Source organism: Cheilinus undulatus, linkage group 2 (genome assembly GCF_018320785.1).
Source record: "Cheilinus undulatus linkage group 2, ASM1832078v1, whole genome shotgun sequence".
Taxonomy (NCBI): Eukaryota; Metazoa; Chordata; class Actinopteri; order Labriformes; family Labridae; genus Cheilinus; species Cheilinus undulatus.
This window is the reverse complement of record NC_054866.1, coordinates 17,299,360-17,322,429: the sequence shown is the minus strand read 5'-3', so window position 1 is coordinate 17,322,429 and position 23,070 is coordinate 17,299,360. Positions and strand designations below refer to the sequence as shown.

At 38.5% G+C, this 23,070-nt stretch overlaps 1 protein-coding gene across 7 annotated transcripts in view; it reads left to right on the top strand.

Annotated features, from left to right (window-relative positions):
* Positions 1–23,070, top strand: part of usp2a (ubiquitin specific peptidase 2a) — a 78,961-nt gene that overhangs the window by 27,104 nt on the left and 28,787 nt on the right. For 6 of the 7 annotated variants that reach the window (XM_041812405.1, XM_041812443.1, XM_041812415.1 and 3 more), the window contains one exon: positions 3,291–4,149. In XM_041812405.1, coding sequence (XP_041668339.1) covers positions 3,355–4,149 — 795 coding nt within the window. In that variant the 5' untranslated portion in view covers positions 3,291–3,354. Of the gene's footprint in view, positions 1–3,290; positions 4,150–17,527; positions 18,011–23,070 lie in introns of those variants that run through there. The other variant, XM_041812460.1, reaches the window with a different exon arrangement.

Genomic DNA, 23,070 nt, shown 5'->3' with positions numbered 1-23,070 from the left:
TGCCAAACCTGGGGTCCCTGCTTTTGACAGTTTACAGGCAGAATAGCTACAGATGCATTGCATTTTGACAGATTTACCCACAGTAGAGAAATATCATGGATTTTGAATGACCAACTGAAACTAAATCACATTTTTAGTCTAGTTTAAGTCATCTTGGGAAAAACTAAACTTACTTTTTGTCAGTTTTAGTCATTAAAGAACTAATTTTCTCTAGTCTTGGTTTGGCCTTTCTCATGGAAAAAGGCTGTCGACGAACAATTTTAGTCATAGTTTTAGATGACGGAATTAACACTGAACTTAAGGTTTGTGTTGGCTTTGGTGCCTCCTGTACATAAAGCAGCCTTGAATATGCATGCTTAGTGTTTTATTCAGTGCTGCCAAACCACTAATTTGTATTTGGTCTGCAATTAACTGCTGAATTTCAATAGTGTCTGATCAGTCACATTTAAAATCACATGTAGTTTTAGGTCCATATTAGCAATGTGAATCAATTCAGTTTCTTGATTTTTCAAATGAAGGCAGAGAGATGATTTATGATTATCAATTTTTTAATGAGTTCTGCACTGCTACACCAGTGTGGTCAGAAATCATGACAGAGGTAGGAGGCAGCTTCAAAATGTTTATTCAGTGAGATACAGTGTTTATCACTTACTAATTAAAAATATTCAGGAGTTCATGTACAAAATGACTCACTGATGTCCACTGATTTCTGGTTAAGGTGACATAATTTACACTCTTCAGGTGTTCCAATTTAGTTTCTTTCTATTTTTCAGTAACCCAATTAATTTAGACAATTAAGCTGATTTATTTTCTCAAAAAGCTGTTCTCCAATTTGCTTTTCTTTTGTAATTTGTACTGTCTTAAGTAGGTGTTCTTCACTTCCTGTTTTAAAAAACTGGTTTTATTTTGAAAGAAAATAAAGAACTTTTTGATAGCTTTAAAGCTATGGCATTTCCTTAACTGCAGAGGATTAAAAGATGAAACTATAATTGCCAAAGGGAGCGGTTTAAAAGAGAATTATTGTTGTCTTTTAAAGTGAAATGAGTGAATGATTGTGTCATCATTTTCCATCGATGCAGTAAAAAAAGATGCCACAAGTGTTTACAATTATTGTTCACAAAGGGACTAAATAGCATCTGGTCAATGCCATTTAAAAACAAATGATCTGATCTTAATTGCATCACATCATCTGCGTGAACAACCTAGTCGTTAAAAAAAAAAAAAAAAACATCATTTGCCTTTCTTCTAACGATAATGTATCGATTATTTGTATGTCAATGGAAAATGTAAACAAAAAGTGTTTTTTCAGCATGTCTTAAATGTTCTTTTCTGACCCCCTACCCTGTGGCAGAGACTTTAGACATTAAAAAGACACTGTAGAGAAATGATTTATCTTGTTACCAATGGTCATGTTTGCTTTTTAGGTTATAAAGAGGTATCAGTAACAGGACAACTTGGGAATGTGATTTTTCTGCCTTTTAGGATATTTTTCAACATGAAGCCTGGGTTATAAACTGGAGCTTCACTGAAAGAAATTAGTTTTCTTCCAGCGTGTTTTTTTAAAACCACTGAAAATTCCCTGAGAGAGAAATAATCAAATTCAGTGCTTCGTAGCTTTAGAGTTTGGAAAAGCTCCATTATCTCACTGAAGACATTTCAGGATAATGTACACTTAGTGCTGCATTTGGTACTTAACAGAAAAATAATCTTCACACTGATAGATTATCTAAACAGTGAATAGTGTTGTAAGTCAGTTTTGATCCTGAATTGAAGCTAGTAGATGCTAGAGAGTGTAGAAAACCACACTGGACAGGATAAAAAATTCTAGCATGATGTGAAAGTTGATTTAAGTAATGTAAAGGTTATTTGATTTGTCATAGTAGTGTTGAAACGTGTCAACACATCCATTCAGTCATAAAAATGATGGGATACTTTATATCTGTGTGGGTTGTGTATCTTATTCTAGTACTCCACTTTTGTCTTTTTTGAAAATAAAACAACTCACTGCTGTTCTGTGTTCTTCTTTTAACAAAGAAATGTCATCAAATTCTGATAAAACTGGCGCTTTAGCAGCATCCTTAGCATCGCTAAGCTCTTCCGCCATAATTGCACCGGCCTCTTGTTGCTGCTCACTTATGTTTCTACTCCGCCATGCCTGAAAGTACTGCCCCTCGTCGCTGATTGGTCCTGTCACTTTTTAACCGGGTCCAAACGGTTCAGATGGGAGCTTTGCAAGATGGATTCGCCAGTGAGAAACAAGGAAACGGGCAGATCCATCTGCTTTGCAGGGTTAATGCAAGCCCTCATCAGCTGACAGCCAGACTTTCACTCTGAGCACACTAACTGTATGCTGCCATATTTAAACTGCTCTAGCCTGCTTTGCTGCTTTTTGCCACCCTCCTCCACCCCAGCTTTTCCTTTATCGTATATATCAGACTTATTAATGTCATTCCGGTGTAACAGATGCCTGCTCTGCTCTGGGTCTTATTGCTGCCTCTCCCTCTGAACTTATGTCTTTTACAAACAGAGATTAGAGGAGGAGACACTGTCTAAATTGCACAAACAATACAGACATTTTTCAGGATTTGCCCTTTTTTTGATGATTAGAAATAAGAAATGACCTAACATTTTTTATCTGGGACTTATGTTTTTGTTGTGGTGGTATTTAAACAGGTTTGACTTTTTCTAGTATCATATCTGGTTTCATTACTTTCCATATATATGCCATATTTACCACGCATGCTTGGTTCCATACAGAGCTCTGAACAGTTGTACTAATCAATTGGATCTTAACTAAAAAAGAAATAATTACTCTCATTGGATGGACATATATTATCATTGTGTTTTCATTAAATTTGCTGATATTCCAAATTTATGGTGTTAATACTGCTTTCATACTATATTTTTGTTTTTTCTTCTATTTAACAACCTAACGCATTTTTAGGTCAAAAGCAAGTGTTGTTAAGATATTTCAAATCCCATCTTAACAAATCAGACATTAAAAGCAGACAATTTAAATGTCAGCCCCTTGTAATTTTTTTAAGACTGTCTTCACTAAAGTAATAAACCTGTAGCAGAGTAAGCCCAGATCCACATGCCTTTTAAGATTTTTATGATACATGTAGAAAATTTCAAAGAATTAAAGTCAGTAAAGCATTTTGTGTCTTAAAAAAATCACATTCTTGCCAAATCAGACGTGGATAAATGATGTCCTTACTGCTGCCCACATTGTTGCTGTACTGTATTGATCTGATAGTTGCTGATGAAGTAATACTCTTGTCTCTTTGCAGCTGCTGCAGTCGATGCAGTCTTCCAGAGGCCCTCCCTCCCTGTGGCTGAGAAACCAGCAGCAGCATGTCCCGCATCTCCTCCACCGCCAAGCGCTACGCTGGCCCCTCCTACACCAGCCACTACAGCTCCTACAGCTCCCTGAACCCGGGCCTTAGCTCCTACAGCGAGCGTGACAGGGTGTCCTCCTATAAGTCCCCCAACTCCTCCTCCACCTCCTCCTCAGGTTACTCCTCCTCCAGCTACCTGAGCAGCTCTGCGGCCCGAAGCCGCAACTACAGCACCTCTTCAGACCCCGACCCCGACCGTGGGCGCACCATCCCACGCACGGACATCCTTGGAAGCAGCAGTAGCAGCAGCAGCCGCCGGAGTAAGAGCCTCAGCAGGACCCCTGTTAAGACCTATGGTGGGTCAGGGCTGAGTGGGGGGTCGACCTACACGGGCTCCAGCTCCTACTCTTCGCCCTCGGCCCAGATCAGCTACCTCTATTCTTCACCGGCCACCTCGAGCATCTCGCTCAGCCGACGAAAATCCGTATCCCAGAGTGACTTGAGCAGGGACCTGGCCTCTCTGGTCCTCAATGACACCTCCACCTCCTCCTCCTCTCCTTCCTCCACCGCGTCCTCTTCCACTAGTGCCCTGCGGAGCTACCGCAGTCGGACCAGCAATGTGGCCAACTCGTACGGCACCAGCTCTCGCCCAGGATACTCGGGTCTGTCCAGGAGCTCTACTCAGGAGGCCCTCTCCCGAAGCTCCACCCAGGAGGCCTTCAGCAGCAGCAGCAGCAGCAGAGCATACAGCTCTTCGACATGGGAGTCGAGCACTAACGGCCTGTCTGACTCTCCCACCAGGGACTCCATGGTAAGTTAGCATCCTCTGTTCTTACTCATGCTAGTCTCATCCTGCTGCTTTTATTTGGGATGTACGGATTGATATCCAGGGACTGAGAGATGCTGTAGTTGCAGTCTGCACCACACAGCCACACTGGTTTTATCTCTTCGGCTTCACACACTGCAAAGCTCCACAGTGCTCATTGCTCCTAGGAGTACCCATTTTTAACCAAAGGGGGGCAGTGTTGTTCAAAATTATCCCATCGCTCATTTACAGCATCATACAAGATATTAAACACTGTTAAAACCCATTTTTGGAAATTTTCTTTGCAGGCACACAAACTTACAGATGTGTTTACTACCAACATTGGTTAGATAACAGTGGAGTGATCCCTCTTTTAATTCTTAACAGTTTTATTACAAAACAGTATAATGATAATATAGAAAATAAAGTATACTTACAAAACATTAAATATACATCAGGGATGGTCAACTTTGGTTACTAAAAGACTGCATTGATTTTATTGTCAATGCCAAAGTGCCACATTTTTACAAATTGTCAGATATTTTCAATTTAATTATTGTGGTATCTGCTTTTTCAACACAGTAATTATGATTGATAACTGTTCTTTTCATATTTTCAACCAGAGAATGGTTAAAGATATATTTTTGGGGACAGTGGATAAAGTCGGAAACAGGGATGAGAGAGTGGGGGGAGATACGGTACATCCTGGAAAGTGGCCACAGGCCAGACTTGAACGAAGGGATGCCTTAAAACACAAGGCTGTCTGCACCCCATTATGTAAGAGGATAAAAAAGATGTTGTGCCTTACTGGTAAAATGTTTTTGTTTTTTTTGTTTTTTTCGCTTTTTGAATGAATTTAAGTTTTTGCAGTTTCTAATCTAGACTGCAGCAACTAGGCCCTTTAAATTGGATGGGAAATTGTAAAAAATTGTCCTTAAAAAAGGCTGGACGGACATTGTTGGCTGACCTTGCATTATAATGATGGATTTGAGAGTTGAATTGAAATATATTTTGAAAACAGACAGGGGGTAAGTTGTGGACAGATTGGAAAACAAATAAGCAAATCTGAAACAGGTTTAAATCATTTATTGTGAGGATTTTTAGAGACTGGCATAAAGTAGTGGAACTACTGCATCTGTTGGAGAATGAGATCATTTTGATTAAATGTTTTTGTAAAGAAAAAATAGAGCTGAGGTTGCTGTTGAAGGTGCCAAAAAATATTGCAGTATGAGATGTATGGGTAGATCATTGTGTAATACAAATTAAGACGGACTTTTCTGGATAAAAGAGGTCTTACTCTTTTGATGATGCCAACATTTTTCGCTGTTTTGTTAGAAATAAGTGTAATGAGATTTTTGCAGGTGAGGTTTTCATCTATGAGAATTCCAAGAATAACTTCCTCAGATATGTGTTTTATTAGTTTCTCACATTAATTTATTGAATGTTTCAGCAAGTACATTTTTAAAGAAATCCATCTTGTGCAAACTGCAGGTCATTATACTAGTGCGCACATGCAGGCAGCAACATTTTTCTGTGTCAAATGAGCCCTTCAGAGAGATACCTGACCCCTCACCAATTAGCACCCTCACACCTTTCAGAAGGTGGTCATGACACACCTCACTCTGCAGTCATCTCTGGGCTTGGTATCAATGGCCTGAGCTCCCCTCATGCAGGTCAGAAAAGCAAAACCAACACATTTCCTGTTAGGTTTTGTCTCCATGACTTCTGACGTGGGAGGTGAAGAGTCACAGAGGTGGAGAAAAGAGAGAGAGTAATGGAGAGTAATCAGGAATTAATATCAGCTGTTATCACATTTTCAAAGGGTAACATTAATAGATTAATATTGAACAGGACATGAAAGTTACAAGAATGACTTTTTTAATATGTAGACTCAGTGAAGATTGGGGAATATAATGGAAAAGCAGAAAAATACAAATACAATGCATACAGAGCTCAGGGTTGTCACAGTGCAACATTTGTAAACTTTGATAACATTTTAGTAAAAATAACCTGAAAGGTTTTTGGTTTTGTTTCTGCTGTAGAAATCCTATGCACCCAATTTAGGGTTATTTCTTATTTTTAGTCACCAAAAATGTAAGCAAACTCCTGCACAGTCTAAATTTCACAATACCTTTGGCAGTGTTGTGGTACACATTAACTCTGTGTCTTGCAGCAACTTGTGATGAAAAATAGGACTGAATATCTGAAATGTTGTAATTCTTTTTTAAAGCTTTGGTACTTATTCACTTCTATACATTTTATCTGCAATTATAGTTACATTTCCTCTGTGATCAATAAAGTATTTATCTGTTTTCAAACCTGAATGGCCATTCATAATGACTCTAGCATATTAAAGAGTTTGAACAATATTTACTCATTTAATGAGGAAATACAGCCGCTCTTTTTATAATCAGTCAGCTGCTGCTTTTCAGCTCATACAAGTCTCCATTCAGAATGAGATTAGCTACCTAACACAACCTAAACACTGCAAAAATCCTGCCCTCGTGTCAGTCAAAGTCATGTTAACTCATAAGCCTAAAACTACTACGACTGTACAGTGACCCTGCAGCTCAGAACTGCAACCCAGTGAACCCTGGTAAACCTGTTGATCAGTGAACTTTGTTTGAATAAGTGTCCCAACATTACTCAGGTTGGTTTTAACCACAAGTGTGTTTAAGGGATTTAAGTAGTTAAAGTAGTAGTTGGACTCACTTTTTTGCACATTTTTGAGCAAATGATTAAATAATAATTAGCCATTTCTTATCATAAGTAAATAAGACAATTTTTCTGTTGAGTAAACAGAAATTTAAATTCAGACAAGCTGATAAGACTAAAGGAAAGAAAACACTTACGTTAGTCTGTACCTCAAACACTCTTCCCTAAATTGTTGGTACTACTGAAGATGCTCTATTGCTGAGTGCCACCTATCGTAACCTCATAACTCCTTCCATAAATGCACTGATATGAGTCTCATCATTTAGTCCAGTTTAATGCATATAATACCAAATCTTCCACTTGTCAATAAAATCTGCAGCCATTTAAAAGTAGATCTCTGTGGCCCATTACGATGAGTGTGTGATGAAGATCAGCCTGGTAACTCACCGAGTGCAAGTCAATCAGTGCAGTGCCAGGTGTGGGTCAATCACTGCACCACCAGGTGTGTGTGGCTGTTTGCCACTGATTGGGGCCAGGTGTGGCAAACTTATATACTCCAGAGGCCTTTATGATGAAGCTGGATTAACAAGGCCAAGATATCTCTCCATCAGCTGGATTGACTTATCAAGACATTAGCAATCCAGATCAGCTGTACGACGAAGCTGGTTATCAACTCGATAATTGCAGCCCGGCTTTTCCAATCTGGATCAGTGCACGCTCACATAAAAGGGGTGGTGTTTGCAGCGTCTGACCAATCGCAAATATGGAGAAACCCTGCAGGGCATCGTATTTCTCAATGGACGAACAGACAATTATTCTTCAAAAATAGGAGGAATTTAAAGCAGTCATCCAAGCCAGAGACAACACTGTCACTGCAGCAAAAGCCAGGAAGGAATGCTTGCAGAAAATTGCTGACTTGGTAATGCGTAAGTTTGTCATATTAGACAATATTAATTCATTGGACAATATAAACAGACAGCACTCTGATCACTCAGTTTCTCTTTATTACAGCACAGATGTTTGGGGCAGAGCTTCCTCAGCCAATTTTGTGTTGTAATATTAATTCCTCACCTTGATTAGTACCACAAAATAGAGTTTATGAACATGATTGAAATATTAAATGTACAGTTGTCATTCCCTGCTCAAGTTTCTGCGACAGTTTCCCTGAAGATCGGGGAGTCATGAACGGACCCTGGTCACATAGCCAAAGGCTGGTGACCATCATTTGATGGTAACATGTCATCTGTAAGCATTTAGGGTTCACATTAGTCAATGTACACTTGAAAAGACTTGAAAGACTTGAAGTTCAACTGTGACAACAGTGTTGTGTGGGCCTCTTTGTATATGTGGACTGTTTAATTATGATTTAAAATGTTTATGATATAAATTATGAAAATTGAGATAAGACATATTGATAAGAACTAACTGAATGTGAAATGATTCTGTATTATGTGAACTACCTGAATGTTGAGGCTGTGAAAGTTTTTACTACAAAAATAACTACAGAAACACATTTGCAAGAGTCACACTCTAAGTGGTGAAAAGTGGCCATTAAAATAAGTTTATGGTGGCAAAAATCAGTAAAAGAGTGGGGAAAATGGGCAAAAAGTGGCAGCAATGGGTAAGAAGTGACAAAGAAATGAGATAAATGTGGCAAAAATGATCAAAAAGAGGAAAAACATTGCAAAAATTATTGAAAAGTGACTAAAACAGGAAAAAAGCAGCAATAAAAGATGGGGGAAATGAGTAAAAAGTGAAAAAAAATGTGACAGAAATGGGTGAAAAGGGCCAAAAAATGAGACAAAGTTGACAAAAAACATCAAAAAGTAGCAAAAAGATAACAAAAATGAGAGAAAAGTGACCAAAACAGGCAAAAAGCAGCAGGGAACATGAAGGAAAGGGGCAAGAAGTGGTACAAATGGGAGAATAAATGGCATCTAATGGCAAAATGTAGCTTTAATGAGTGAAAAGTAGGTGGAAAAAAAATGCCCAAAAGAGCAAACATTTGCAAAATGCAGGATGAAATAGGCAACGACTGGTGAAAAAATGGCAACAACAGGATGAAAGTGGCAAAGAGAAGTGTCCAAAGTGAGCTTAAAACAGTAAAAATAGATTACAAGTGGCAAGAAAGGGGGAAAATTGGTTGACAATTAAAGCAAACTGTATAAATGTGGGAAACAAACATATTAATGTGACTTGCAATGGAAAATTTCTGAAGTCAAAGTTTCTCTTTTTTATGGTTTTTGGGGGAATAATATTGAAATTAAGACATAAGAGAGCCACAAATCATCACAAAAGAGCCACATGTGGCTCCAAAGCCACAGGTGGAGTATCACTGATCTATAACTTTCGTATAGGATGTCATCGGGTAAATCGAAAGGATTGTATCCATCCCTAAATATTCTTTCTCTCCTAAGCACTCTTCTCACAACCCGTGCACCAAATTCTACAGGATCTACTAAGAATGGGCAGGCCATTTTCCAAGACAACTGATTGGTCAGGAGGCGGTGCTTTTATACTTGCTGATCTCGCATCCAGAACATAACCTGCTCCAGAGCAGGTTAGCCGTTCAGCATAAGTTACCGCAGTGATTTATCCCGTTAAGAAGTGAACCAGTGTCGTCGTACAGAAAATCCAGGATTAATCCCGAAGTTATCTCAAAAAGAGAAAATCCAGCTTCATCGTACAGGCTGCAGCACTCTGTGCTGACTCATTATCTCACCATCAGGGGTATTGAGAGCATCTCCCTATGTTTCTTCTTGTGAGTGTGAAGGTTAAAGGCCATATAAGCATTGTCTAATGCCCTGTCCACATGAAGACAAAAACAATATATTGCTGTTTTGTTTTGAAAAAGTTTTCCAGAAAGACGGGATTGCTTCAGGAAATATCCGCGTGAGGACAGAACTGCTGAAAACGCTGTAGTGCATATGCCAAACCTGTACGTGGTGCTGTATTGCTGCCATGGAAATGCACCAAAAGAGAGATAAAGATCACAGAAAGCTGACACAAACTTTCTTCTAGTTGCCGTGTTGTTTGTTCTCCACATTGGATTTAAGACCATCTGGTGTGTGCGTTTTACGGTGGTGGTAAAGGAGCATCAGATTTTGCTGTGAAAGCCATAATAAGCTCAGTGGCTTCTGCAGCACAAACACTAACCTGCAAGCCGCCATTGTTGTGTATGCCGGACCCGTGCAGGCATCTTAAGAGAGCTACGCTATGTGTGACGTAATCGTTTCAAGAAAGATGCGGTTGGTTGTCCACACGGAGACAAAATGGTAGTCTTTTACGTATTTGTGCACGCTGGGACCCGTTTTCAAAAGTATTGTTTATGGTCACCCAAAATGCCATTTCTGTGTGGATGAAATGCAGATACAACAAAAAACTTTTGCGTACACTCCTGAATTCATCTTCATGTGGATGGGGACTAACATATTTCTTAATTACATTTTATGAGAATAACCAGTTGCCCCAGGATTAAAGATTGTTGGTGCTGGAAAGCATTAACCAGTGTTTTTGGTACTCCTTTTCACACCAGTCTGGTGATCTTTGTGTTTTTTATCTGAAGATACATTTCTCTAACCTGACACGCCAGATGGATTTGTTTCACACATCCATCTGGGAAAGCTTCAATAGGAAACGTTTGAGAAAAGGCCGAGGCTTTGAAAAAACTCGGAGTATGATTGGGTGAACGTTCAGTCTCTCACATCTCTGTGGGCCAACCAGAGCAACAAAACATGTGACATAGCTGCTATCGAGCTGTCCATTCACAGCTACTGAGGAATAACGCGAAACATGGCGACTATAGACATGTAAGTACTCGACTTTTGTCGTTTTTGAAAAGAAAACAACTCACTGCTGTTCTTTGTTCTTCTTTTAACGAAGAAATGTCATCAAGTTTTAAAAAAAATGGCGCTTTAGCAGCATCCACGCTAATCTCTTCCTCAATAACTGCACCAGCTCTTGCTGCTGCTTGTTTATGTCACGACTCTGCTGTACCTGAAAGTACTGCCCCTCATTGCTGATTGGTCCTGTCACTTTTTAACTGGGTCCAAATGGTTCAGATGGGAGCTTTGTAAAATGGATTCACCAGTGAGAAACATGAAAACGGGCATATCCATCTGCTTTGCAAGTTTAACATTTCTCAGTCTCCCTAGAATTTTATGTTCATTTCAGCTGCATGACAGCAGTGGTTTAGTTTCCCCTTTTCTCACTATTGTCAAGAGCGAGAGTTTTTTGGTTGTGGGCTGGTTTTCTTTGTGCTTTTATTTCCCCCTTTTCCCATTTATCACTTGCGATTTAGTGGTTATCCTTCTAGGATAACTTTTAGAAACCTGTTGTCTGGAGTTGTGTCCCACTGCCCCTCCTACCTGACTGTGTTACTCTCTGCAGACTGGAGTGTATCCTCAGTCTTTTCTCTCATTGCAGCAGAGAGAGCTGAAATAGTTTAAGTGGTGAGTAAAACTCAACTTCCATTGACGAGAGCAAACCATTTGGATACTTTGTTCAAATGATGCTGGCCATGCCCCTGTCTTGGTGAAAACATTCAATCAGAATGAATGGCAGTAAAGGGAAAAGGGGGGATCTCTAAGGATTTAAACGCTTGAAATTACAAAGTACAAATGTAGATGAATGTGTGAAGGATCTGTTAACAACCAGGCAGACTACAGCTCCTGCTGTCACGGAGTGATTGCTGACTTAAAGTCAGTATGAACACAACACCAATATTTTACCACTGTACCCCTCTCTAGTTTTAGTCCAAAACCACAGAGCTCTTCTTTTTCACTCAATTGCCATTCAGGAACACAACACATTTTATAAATTGTGTTTTTTTTTATAAGTTTTTGAAGTAGCAGTCACATTTTAATTGTGTTGCTACCTCTGTTTTCAAATCTACCGGTCATTCTCAGAGCCTGCTTACAACCAAATGGGGGCATGGTCTCTGGAGAACAGGAAGCGATGCCTGATTAATGAAGCTCAGCCTTAGTTCATGCAGGACACCCTCATACACCCAGCTGTGATCAGCGGGTGGCCAGCTGATCTCAATTATGCTTCTGTCAACACAGCTGAGTATTTAAGTATGAAATGCTTCTCAATGATCCCTCCTTGTATTAATGCTGATGCACCACACTGCTGCTGACAAAGCTTAACCTCCTCAACCCCAGCCTCCTCCTATATAGCATAAAGCTAGGGGGTTCTAGCTATGCGCTCCCTAGAAAGTCAAAGCAAGCTGCTTGACTAATCCAGGAAGCATCTTTAGAGGAGAGCCTTCTCCACCAAGTAAAACTGTGGTAAATGGTAAAATGTATGACGAGAGTGTTCCTGACTCTTTGTTTAATTAGCGCCATTATGAAGTAATGACGTAGTGGGTCAAATTGTCTGGGACATTTTTGAATAAAAGTATAAGTGCTTGGAGCAAGCCTGTCAATAACAGATAATGCATGTCAGGATGAAAATATATATTTCCTTGTGAGTATAGATCAGTAACTTATAGCACCTAGTGGCTTTAGTGGATCCAACAAGCCTGAGCTTGACTTTTATTTTAGTTTAACCTGTGAAGTGATCAACGCTTCTCCATCTCACACAGACTGAAAAATACACTGCTTAAAGTGGATGTGACTAGCTGAGCTGTTGAAACTGTTAATTAACCCCAGGCGTCTTTTCTGTGACACGTTTAATCAACTTCATGCTCCAGGTCTGCTCTGATGGAGCGTTTAGAGCAGAAAACAACCTTAGCTATGCTCTTGAATTTCACACAGAGGGTTATAATGCTCACATCACTGACAGGTAAAGACAGATGAAGTGAGACTTCAGTCATATGTCTTCAGATTTTTAATTCAATGTGCTAACATACAGAAAAAAGAATTCTGTGCAGACTTAACTTGCATTAAAGTACTAATAGTAGTAATAATGTAACTATAATAATAGTAGTAGTAATAATGGAGAACAGTAAAAAATGGACATCTACAGCTTGGGAAGGATGCTCCACTGGATTACTTTTTTATTGTGAACTCCAGCTATCTATCATTGGTCTTTTTTGGTTTTGAAATAGCTACAAATCTCTCTGGCCCAGTTTGGTCACCTTTTATCTTCCAGTTCTCAGCTGAAATCAACTCCTTGTTCTCCGCTGAGATTCGAAATCACCAGAGCTTTTGATTGAGTTGCCAAATATGTCAAACATTCTTCACATACAGTGTTATCCTCACCTAGTTCTACTATCAACATGCACAATGTGACCTATTTTTTCCTGTGTTTTCCCACTTTCCGTATGTTCAGTGATACATTCATAGCAGTCCTGCTGAATTGTTTGAAGACAACAAAACTTAGCACCAGTTGTCTTACTGTTGTGGTGTTTTGTGCAATGACAACAGACAATTCAATATAGTTCCTTGGAACTATACTTTTTAATTAAGCATATTCATCCAAACTGACCATGAGCATTTTGTTTGGTTACTAAAAACACAATTTATTAAGGTTATGGAGGCAAATACTCTTGTTCAGTTTTAAGAAATCATGTGAAACAGATCTGCAAGTGTCGGGATACAAATCAACACAAATTTTTCAGCCAGAGTGTGTTTTTACATTCTCTAAATAATGCACAGACATTTCACATCACAGGTTATCAGTTAGCCAGCTGAAGCCTGAAGTTCTTTATATTTTATAACTGGGTCACCTAGAGTGCCAAACTGTTCTTGACTAGCTGAGCTGAGAAGATAGCTACAGTTTAATTCCAACTGGGTTTATTTTCTTAACTCTGGCCATTGTTTCCATCAGTTATGAAATGCTGAAATTGACTAAATGTTTGCAGAGGTCTCTGGATTGCTAAAAATAAGTCAAACAGTGCAGGCAGTCAGCTTATCAAAGATTTAATGCGGAACATATAACCTACATTTTGCTGTAGTCGTGCACTTTCTTAATTTTTTTTTTTTTTTTTTTAACTGATGTTTTACAGAAAATGTATCCATTAAAATGCATTTACTATAATATACAGTTTAGCTCACTGAACTTTTACAGACAGGCAGAACTTCTTAATTCAAGAATTAGTCCAAGCCTCAAAGACAGTGAAATCCTTGAGCGTTCTTCTACAGGTCTTTGGCAAATGTAGGGCATAACTTTAATGTCTAAATGACATTTCACATTCACACCACATTCACACACTGATGGCAGAAGATGTATTGTAAAGAGCCTAACTGACTGTCACATTTATACTGTATGCATTCATACATCCTTTTCATAATGACAGAAGCAATTAAAGGTTCAGTGTCTTGCCCAAGGACTCTTAAATATGACCCATCACCACCTTTAAAGCTGGAAAACCACAGACTCTACCCACAGCTGTCAAAAAAAAGTGTAGATACCAGTGGTTGTCCTTCAACATAATGGATAAACAACCCCAGTTCAAAAAAAAATTGGTGCCCTGAGTAAAATGTACATTAAAAAAAACACATTGTAATGATTTCAAATCACATAAACCCATATTTTATTCACAGTAGAACTTAAACTACATATCAGATGCTGAAACTGAGCCATTTTACCAGTTCATGAAAAATATCTGCTCATTTGGAATTTGATGGCAGCAACACATTTCCAAAATTAGTGACAGGGCCCCAACTTTTTTTGAATGGGGTTGTAAATCTTAATTTAGTTGCAGTTACCTTATATTCATTCCTTTTTGGAATCCTGAGAATTTATCAGCTTATTTGTTGAAAGAAAGTGCTGGTAAAATAATTCCTAAGTATTTGCAATATATTTATTTGCGCTACAAAAAAACAAACTTTTGTAGGCTCAGCCTTTTCCAGGGAGCTCGCCCTTCTCTCCTGACACTCGTATTTTTCTTCATGTGGCTGTACAGAAGACTTCATTCTGTGCTGTAACAGGACACTGAAGGTTTCACTCTGTTCTGGACCTCACCAACACACCACCCTGAGCTCTCGCATGCTAGGTGAAATGGCGTATGGATTTGACATCAGAGTTAGCAGGGTCAAGAATGCTCTGTACCTTGTAGGACTGGAAAGTAAGGGTCCAGGTGTGTTATTGATAACAATGAATCGTTAACTTCCCTACACAGATATGAAGTAACTCACATTATTTTAAACACCTGAGTGTAGAGTTTTCAGTCTGATATTGCTACTGTAGCTGAATAGGGTTATTTACTCTCTAGATAACAGTGCTCAGAGATGACATTTGCCCCATTTTAAACCAGACTGCTGAGCTCTTTGCAGCAGATATCTTAAAACAAACACTGACTCTGTGCCCCTGTCCCTCACATTGTAGTTTTCCACCTCAAGGATTTGGACATGCACACACTCACACACACACAGAAAAACAGACGTTGAGTGTGGTGATGGAATGTGCTCCTTGGATATTTGTTGTGTACACATGCTTGAGCCTGGGTCATGAGATTGCTGCTCAGGGACATGTTGCACTTCTTCCTCTAGACACATACAAGTGTTCAGCTAATATCATCAAACAGGGCTGGTACATTCAGCTCACCCAAACTCAGATTTAAAAGTCAGCGAATGATACAACAGTTTTTAGTTATAGCAGAGTTGTAAAGGTTAATGTTAGGGTTTCATTTGAAAATGTCAAAACATCATTTTGGCTACATTTTCCCAGGTTGTGCTTTTACAGCCTGGAACTATTCGGCCTGCAATAAAAAGGCTACACACAACACATGTCATCTTATTACTGAAGCAGGGTACACATGGCAAGATAATCTGTCTGATTCTGGACAAGATTACGCCTTCAAATATTCCTTAGTAAAGGACAGATTTATGTTGATTCTTAAGAGTATCTTGTCAGGTTTTCCTGTGATGTTAGGTGTGTCAAAAGCAGTCTAATGAGTCCAACACTAGGAAGACAATTTTTGTCTTTGTATTAATGCTACATGTAATTGGATCAAAAATATCAACAAAGCAGTGTTTAGGAAACTTTTCAGGGTGTTTATGTAGTGTTGTTGGTGTCATGTGATCATCAAAGAAGACCAGAGCTTTCTTAAAACCAGCCTTTCTTGTGTTGTGAAATTCTGATCCAATCAAACATGCCCATTGTTTTCCTCAGTCTTTAAGTCTGGGCTTGCAGTCATAATGATTCTTTGTAGAATGAAAACTGTCAATAGTCATGATTCACAGATTCTATGTTAAAATTCATTATGTGTAAATAATTTCCGGGTGGTTAAACAATAAAGTGATGTTATTGGGACAGGAGAATGAACATCACCACATTCCTCTTTGGAAAGTCCAAGAATCCATCATCTGTCATCATTTTACATGGATCAAAAAAATAAAATGATAACAATAAAAGGTCTATCCTTTTATCTGTACAACTAGTGCAGGATATAGGCAGGCATACTGAGTATACCCTCTTACTTTTCACATTTGTACAAGAGCCAGCTTTTTCCTAAACAGGCATTTTGGAGGCCGAACTTTCAAATAAACTAAAGAAATTTTACAAATAGTCTTAATGTTATGTTTTTGTAAATACACACACACACACACACACACACACACACACACATTGTTTGTTTGTTTGTTTGTTTGTTTGTTTGTTTGTTTGTTTGTTTTTTTCCCTTTCAAATGTACAAAATCTTTTTGGCCCTAACAATGAAATCAGTCCAGCCAGCCACAAGGGGGCAACTGAAATAATTTAGTTAAATATATCTGTGGCTTTCATGTTGCCTATCACTTGATTTGATGCTAACATACTGTGTCGTGATAAGGGAGCTGTTGGGAGCTTAGTAGAAAAATTAAATAGAAATTTTTTAAAAATCCCAAAATACCGCAGCATTTTTTTCTCTAGAATTTTTACTCTGCACATTTCGAATTTGATCATGCTGGGGGCCAGATGAAAGAAAAACATACACAATAAAGTGGAGAGAAGGATTTTTTAATGAACTACTCTGAAAATGTACACTTGAATGGTTGCATAACTTGTAGGGCATACAATCTCTGTTGCAGAAAAAGGTTTCAACAGTTTGTTTTTTTGACACATTTCTGGTTAAAGAAGTATTGCACACATTTGAAAATTGAAGCAGGCCGCATTGCGATTAACTTTGTGATTAATTGTGATTAATTGCCCAGTCCTATTTTGAAAGTAGTACTACAAACAGGTTTTGTTGTTTGCTTGTGAAGTTTCAACCTCAGAGATTGACCCTTTTATTAAAAAGTGTTACATTCAGATTTGGTTAAAACAATTCATAAAACTGTTCTTATCTCCATACTTAGAGAAGTGTTACTGCCCTTGTGTTGTCAAACTGCTGGTTGAATTGCAGCAGTAATTCTCCTTTATCCTCTTATTGCAACAGTGTAAAACTAATTACAGCTAAAACCCCATTGTTTGTGTGCTTGTAAACCACAGGAAACTTCATTAATGACCCTTTTTGAGGACATCAGAAACTAATTCAAGAACCAGGGGGTTGTTGTGTATTGAATCCCATTCATTTTGTCACGTTGGTAGTGCCATTCATGTCGTCTTCTGTGCTGCTGCACTCTATTGAATAGATAAATATGGCCTGGCTTTTCTATCATGATGATTATGACATGACTAGTCTCCTTGGGCTACAGTCCTTCAGATGGTTACAGAAGCGGAGAGGATGGACTGTGACGTAAGCAGCTCGCTGACGTTTGATGTAGGCCGACTTTTACCCAAGCCAAAGAGGGCGGAGCTTGAGTCCTGTTAAACTGAGTGGGAGCACAATATAGGCTATATTTGTTGCTATTTAATGACTGGATGCGCGCGACGCTGACACCTACAGAGAATAATAGAACAGTTATAACCTATTTTGTCATAACTCAGTTTTTATTATTTTATGTGTGCCTCGCTTCACATCTGGTTATTAAACTGTAGGTAGATATTTAAAGGGTGAGCCACAGGTCCTCTATTCGGCGTGATTTGTGAGGTTGGTGCCGTTATATGAATGAATGACAGACAACAGGGTGGGAGCCTATCAGAAAAGGTCTTATTCCTGTAACAGACTCAAGAGCAGGAGAGCAGGAGCGGACGGAAATCCTCCACTCTCCGTCTTAGCGACTCGCACCGCCCGGTCCGTCCTGCCGCCAGCATGCCGAGCATGCGACAGTCCTACACGGTCACCGTACCCGAGGAGCCGCCGGCAGCAGCTTTCCCTTTTCTGAAGCAGGAGATGCGGAGAAAAGGCAGCATGTCCGGCTCCATGCTGGTGTCTACATTCGTAGGGCTTCTCATTAACCAAGCCAAGGTAAGAGACAGCGCGCGCCTCGTCCTGTTATCTCGGCTTCGCAACCTAAGCCCGGCTACAAACAGTTTAATGTTTAATGTTTAATGGACTATTACTTTCTGTTAACTCTCAGAGCTGCGTTGTAAATCGACTGGCATGTAGTATGAAATCAGACTCATATGATATCCTACCCGAATATACAGTGAACCCGTGTTCAGTGGGGAATTGGCGTGTGTAGAAGTTATTTAACGTCACCTACTGTCTGCGGGGTATTACGGACAGTGCAAATGTATAGAAAAATCTACACGCCGAACTGCTGCCTTCTTTTTATGAACTATTCATTCAAATAGTGTTGCTTAGAGCAATGTTAGAAGCTGTCCCCAATTATTACTTGTGTAGACGCGAGCAGGATCCTTGCAGGCATATATATGTGTTGTATTACAGGACAGATGTTTATATCACTGACAGCATTATGTATCTTGTCAGAGATGATGTCAGTTTCACGTTGAATTGAGTCATTTGCAGAGGTAAGCCTCTCTTTTAAGCCGCTGTACTCCGCTGTGCCAGGATCAGTAGGCCTGCACTGGCAGGTCACTGGTTATATAACCACCTTTTAATCCCCCTCATACACTACAGCTGCTCTTACTATATTGCCCTTTATGTATCCCACTGTAGACCTATAATGGAAACAAATAAAGACCTAACCTCTTCTGATAGGGCTTTCTTACCATGGAATATCTAGGATGTGCCTCTGGTTGTTTCCATATGGATGCAGCCACATGTACAGATAAATGTAGGTCTGGTTACACAATGCAGCCGGGTCAGCCTTCAACCCAGAGAATTATGCCTTCACTGAAAAGTTACTGTTGTGCTATTTTAGCTTCTTTAATATTAAAACAATTAAGAAGAAATGTTTTATTTTGTCTGCACAGTGTAAAAACATCTTTAAAAAATTGAGATAAATGCAAGACATTAAAATTACTCTTAAAATGTAAAAAGCGCACAAGCAGCCAAAAAGCAAGTGTAAGGCAGCTGTGTTAAATCTAGCCTTTCTAGAGGAATTTCTATATAAAAAGTCAATTTATTTATTTTATCATAAATATGGATGCAAACATTGTCAGTACTGCTGTACTTTTTTGATATATTTTTGAAAACAATACAATTGCTGTGATTTTACTGACCAGTAGTATTAAGAATTACCCAAACTATGGCCATCCTGCCTTGCCTCTCTCATTATTTTCAATGTTTTGCTACTCTTTTGACTCTCTGCATCAGCAGCTAGTTGTTCAAATAAACTCACCTTTTGAAATGTATCATTTGATATTCCATATCTGTTATAGCAGGTGAGTTGTCTGTGTGAAGGCTTATTGTTGATTAGATTGCGAATTGCATCATCATTTAAGAGAGCAGGATGATATTGGCATGAAAAGCTGCAAAAACATGTTGAAATAACAGCAATATGAAGCTTCATTTTTAACATGAAACATATTTCCTAAATTGGTGTTTACTAGAGGGATGTACTAATGCAGCTCTTTCTCAGGCACACAGATTGTGATCATGTACACATTGAAAAAAAAAAAATGGTTAGCAAATATTCTTGGGTGGCTTTAAATATAACTGGGTGGCCCAAACAAGTATAGTCTATAAGGCATGGTGGATAGGAGATGAATAAATCCATCAGAACGTTGTAGACTGCAAATGGTCTACATTTCACCAAACATTTTTTTAAGTAGTAGCTTTGTGGCCTACATGCTAAACATTTTTCTAATGTTTTGTGCAATTTAGTGTTTGAACAGGAGTTTTCCTGCTATTGCTGATTGTTAAAATCAAGGAATTACTCAATATTTGGTGCTTTGGACTTATTCATTAGTGGATTTTTTGCCATGCTGTTGAGACTGTCAGCCATATCATTTAGAAGTATCATTAAAATTCAAATTTGTGGCATTGAAAGAGTTCTGTTTTCAGTGTTTTAATATATTCAGGACTTTATTTATTCATTTCTAAGTAAATAAATTACAATGCGTACTTAATGAATGATGATAATTGGATATTAATTTTCCTGTACCTCTTACCTGCAGGATAGAAGCAAAACCTACAATGTGGGATATCATTGTTGAGTATTGCAATAAAGATTTTAGGGATGTACAGATCCATCAGTTTAAGTTCATTATTGACTAATATTGGCTCTTCTGAAAAAATCCTGTCCATTGACAAATTACTGTTTTTTTTTTTTCTGATACCAGTGCTAAATCGATACATTTTATACAGCGCCAGTGCCTAAATTGATATTTTTGAGAGGAATGAAGTGTGTGTGAAAGTCAGCTGGGGATAAAAGCTGTCTGGGTATCATAAATGAGTCACAGAAAAATGTGTGTATGTGTAAAAATGTGTATTCTTATCCCAGTAAAACATGGGATAAGAATACACTGAGAAAAATGAATCTGGGCAAAAGTAAATTTAACTTAATTTAATCTTTGATATCAACAATAAAAATCCAACTGCTAACTGAAGACATGGCAGTGATGATGGATCAGATTAATGGGATTCAAATCTGGGGATATGTAGGCAGAATTTTCCCATGATGCCCTGGGGCAGGGTGTTTATATGTGTTGTTTAAATGTTATCAGGTGAGTTCAGATGTTGAATGTTGTACAGAGATCACTGCTGGGATTCATGGGATCTCCTTTCTGGTGGATTATTGTTGATTTTTATGGTCAACACTTTTGCACCATGAGTGAAAAGAGTACTTCCTGAAAATGAGTTTGACTGCCTGTCTCATTTTTGTAGCCAAAAATTTAACCATTCTCTGATAAATTCAGTGATGAGGTAAAATCAAGAAGATGGAAACATATGCAGGTATTTCTTTTGCAAGCATTGTCAAAGGTATCTTTATTGAATACCACCAGTGGGAGGGACTCATAAATGATAAAAATTAAATTATTGTGTTAAACTGCATTGAAAGCATAAGTTGTTTTTTACAAGCCGAGTTTAATTGAAATAACATGTATTTCAAAGAAAGTTAAACAAAGATTAGTCTTGTTGAATGTACTTGAAGATGTAAGTAAATTTCACTTCGATTATTTTGTTCTTAAGTTAAACAGAGCAGTAGTTTTTACAAAAATTAATCTGGCTAATCTACAAAAAGAATGTATGCAAAAAGTTGCCTAGATTTTTCTAAGTAGGTCTGGCTGAATATTTTTATCAGTGTAGGAAACGGGTGTAACTTAACATGTTAGTCACACAAATTCCATAACAATTTTCTTGCATTTTATTTGGATGGTTGGATATCGAAATGAAGTATCGATATCTGTGTTATAATTCAGTAGGTACCGGATGTATTAGTACTGGTACCACGTCGGCACTGGATTTCGATACTCATCCCTTTTGGCAAATAATGTGAGCATAAATCGATGTCAGTGGCAGATGTTCATCTGTTGTGTCATACTAATTAATTGCTGTCATTTAGCATGCATAATGGCTGATTCTGAGAACAGATTTATTTTTGGGCAGAAGATTTGACCTGTTAGACAAACTCTGATCTAGTCTGAGGTCAAAATTTGAGAAAATGTTGGAAAAGGGGGGGTTTACACCAGAAGAAGTAATAAGAAAAACATCGTCACCGGTGTTGGCCTTTGGGTAAGTTGTTCATTTAAACACCAGTATTGGCATCAGCCCTGAATTTCAAAATCGGTACATCTCTAAAGGATATAAGGTGTGATAGTTATTAAAGAATGCATCTGTCTGCATTAAATGATGTGAACAATGGATGTTACACTCAGACCCCCATCCAGTACCTTATAGTATGCACACAGGTTGAATGAGAATGCATAGATATTTATTTTGAAATTGTTTTAGTATCTTGAGATAAATTCAGCTTTTTGCTAAAGTTTATACCACAATAATGACGTAGCAGGGATTCTGTTATAACTCATATGAAGCCCAGTAGCTGTTGGGGAATATGTCCAGTGATTATTATGTCTCCCCACATATGACATGAGACAAATTCTGATTTGTCCTCTTTGACTCAGAGTTGTTGTTTCTGTCAATATGTCTTCTAGATAAATGAAGGTTAGAGTGACACGTCCATTGTTGGTTAAAGGGAGATTTAAAGGTGTACTTGTCAGCCGTTTTTGTCCTAATGTGAGAAGACGATGAGAAATGGCTTTTAGCTGCAGATGTCTATGTGTGTGTTCCTGCGCTACACTGTGGAGCAGAGCGGCTGTGTGCCAGCTTTCTGTTATGTAATGAGAAATCACATTAGAATACACTTGAGTCCTGGCCAGGCCTGGCAGCTTGGCTCACTTTCTGTTTTGTTGTCACCGTCCACCTGCTCCTCCGTCCTCTCCTTCTCCTTCCACTCCTTGAGTAGAAGTGCTTTGTCTTTTTCTCTCAGTGAGTGCAGCACATGTGGATTTGTGCGGGGCTGAAGTGTGTGTGCAGGTATTTGCATGCACTGACATCAGGGTGTGTGTGGTTATCTGTGATCACGCACATGTTTTTGTACAGCATAGACAGCTGGGAGGTTAAAGGTTGTTTTCTGTCACAGCTTTCTGACTGCTCTTCTGCAATTTCCCAGAAGCATAACAGCTAATACTTAGATGATAAACCTATTAAAAGATGGGTGGAAAATCAATAGTCAAAATATTTCATCATCAGTGTTACACTGAGCAAACAGTCTCTGAGTCGATTTGTCGGAAGGGTTAATAGGTCAGAACTGATAGGAACATGTTTTAGCTTATTTTTACATAACAGGCTATTTATTTCATATTTTTAGTTTCCATATTACAACCAAGAATAAATTATCTATTGTGCAGCTCTGATTTCATCCTCTTATGAAATGGCATGGTACCCAAAACTTATGTAAAGTTGAACAAATTTGTCATTCATCACAGAGGGTGATAAACCCCCTTTTTTTTAGATTTAGTTTTCAAAACAGCACATTTTTCTTATAAACATATTTCCCCTCTGACAATAATCTTTCTTGTCAAGACCTGATTTGAAGCCAGTCGTTAAGTTACATAATCATTCTAGTTTGAAAAATTATCTAACTGTGGACAACTTTTAATCTCAGAGACAGCACT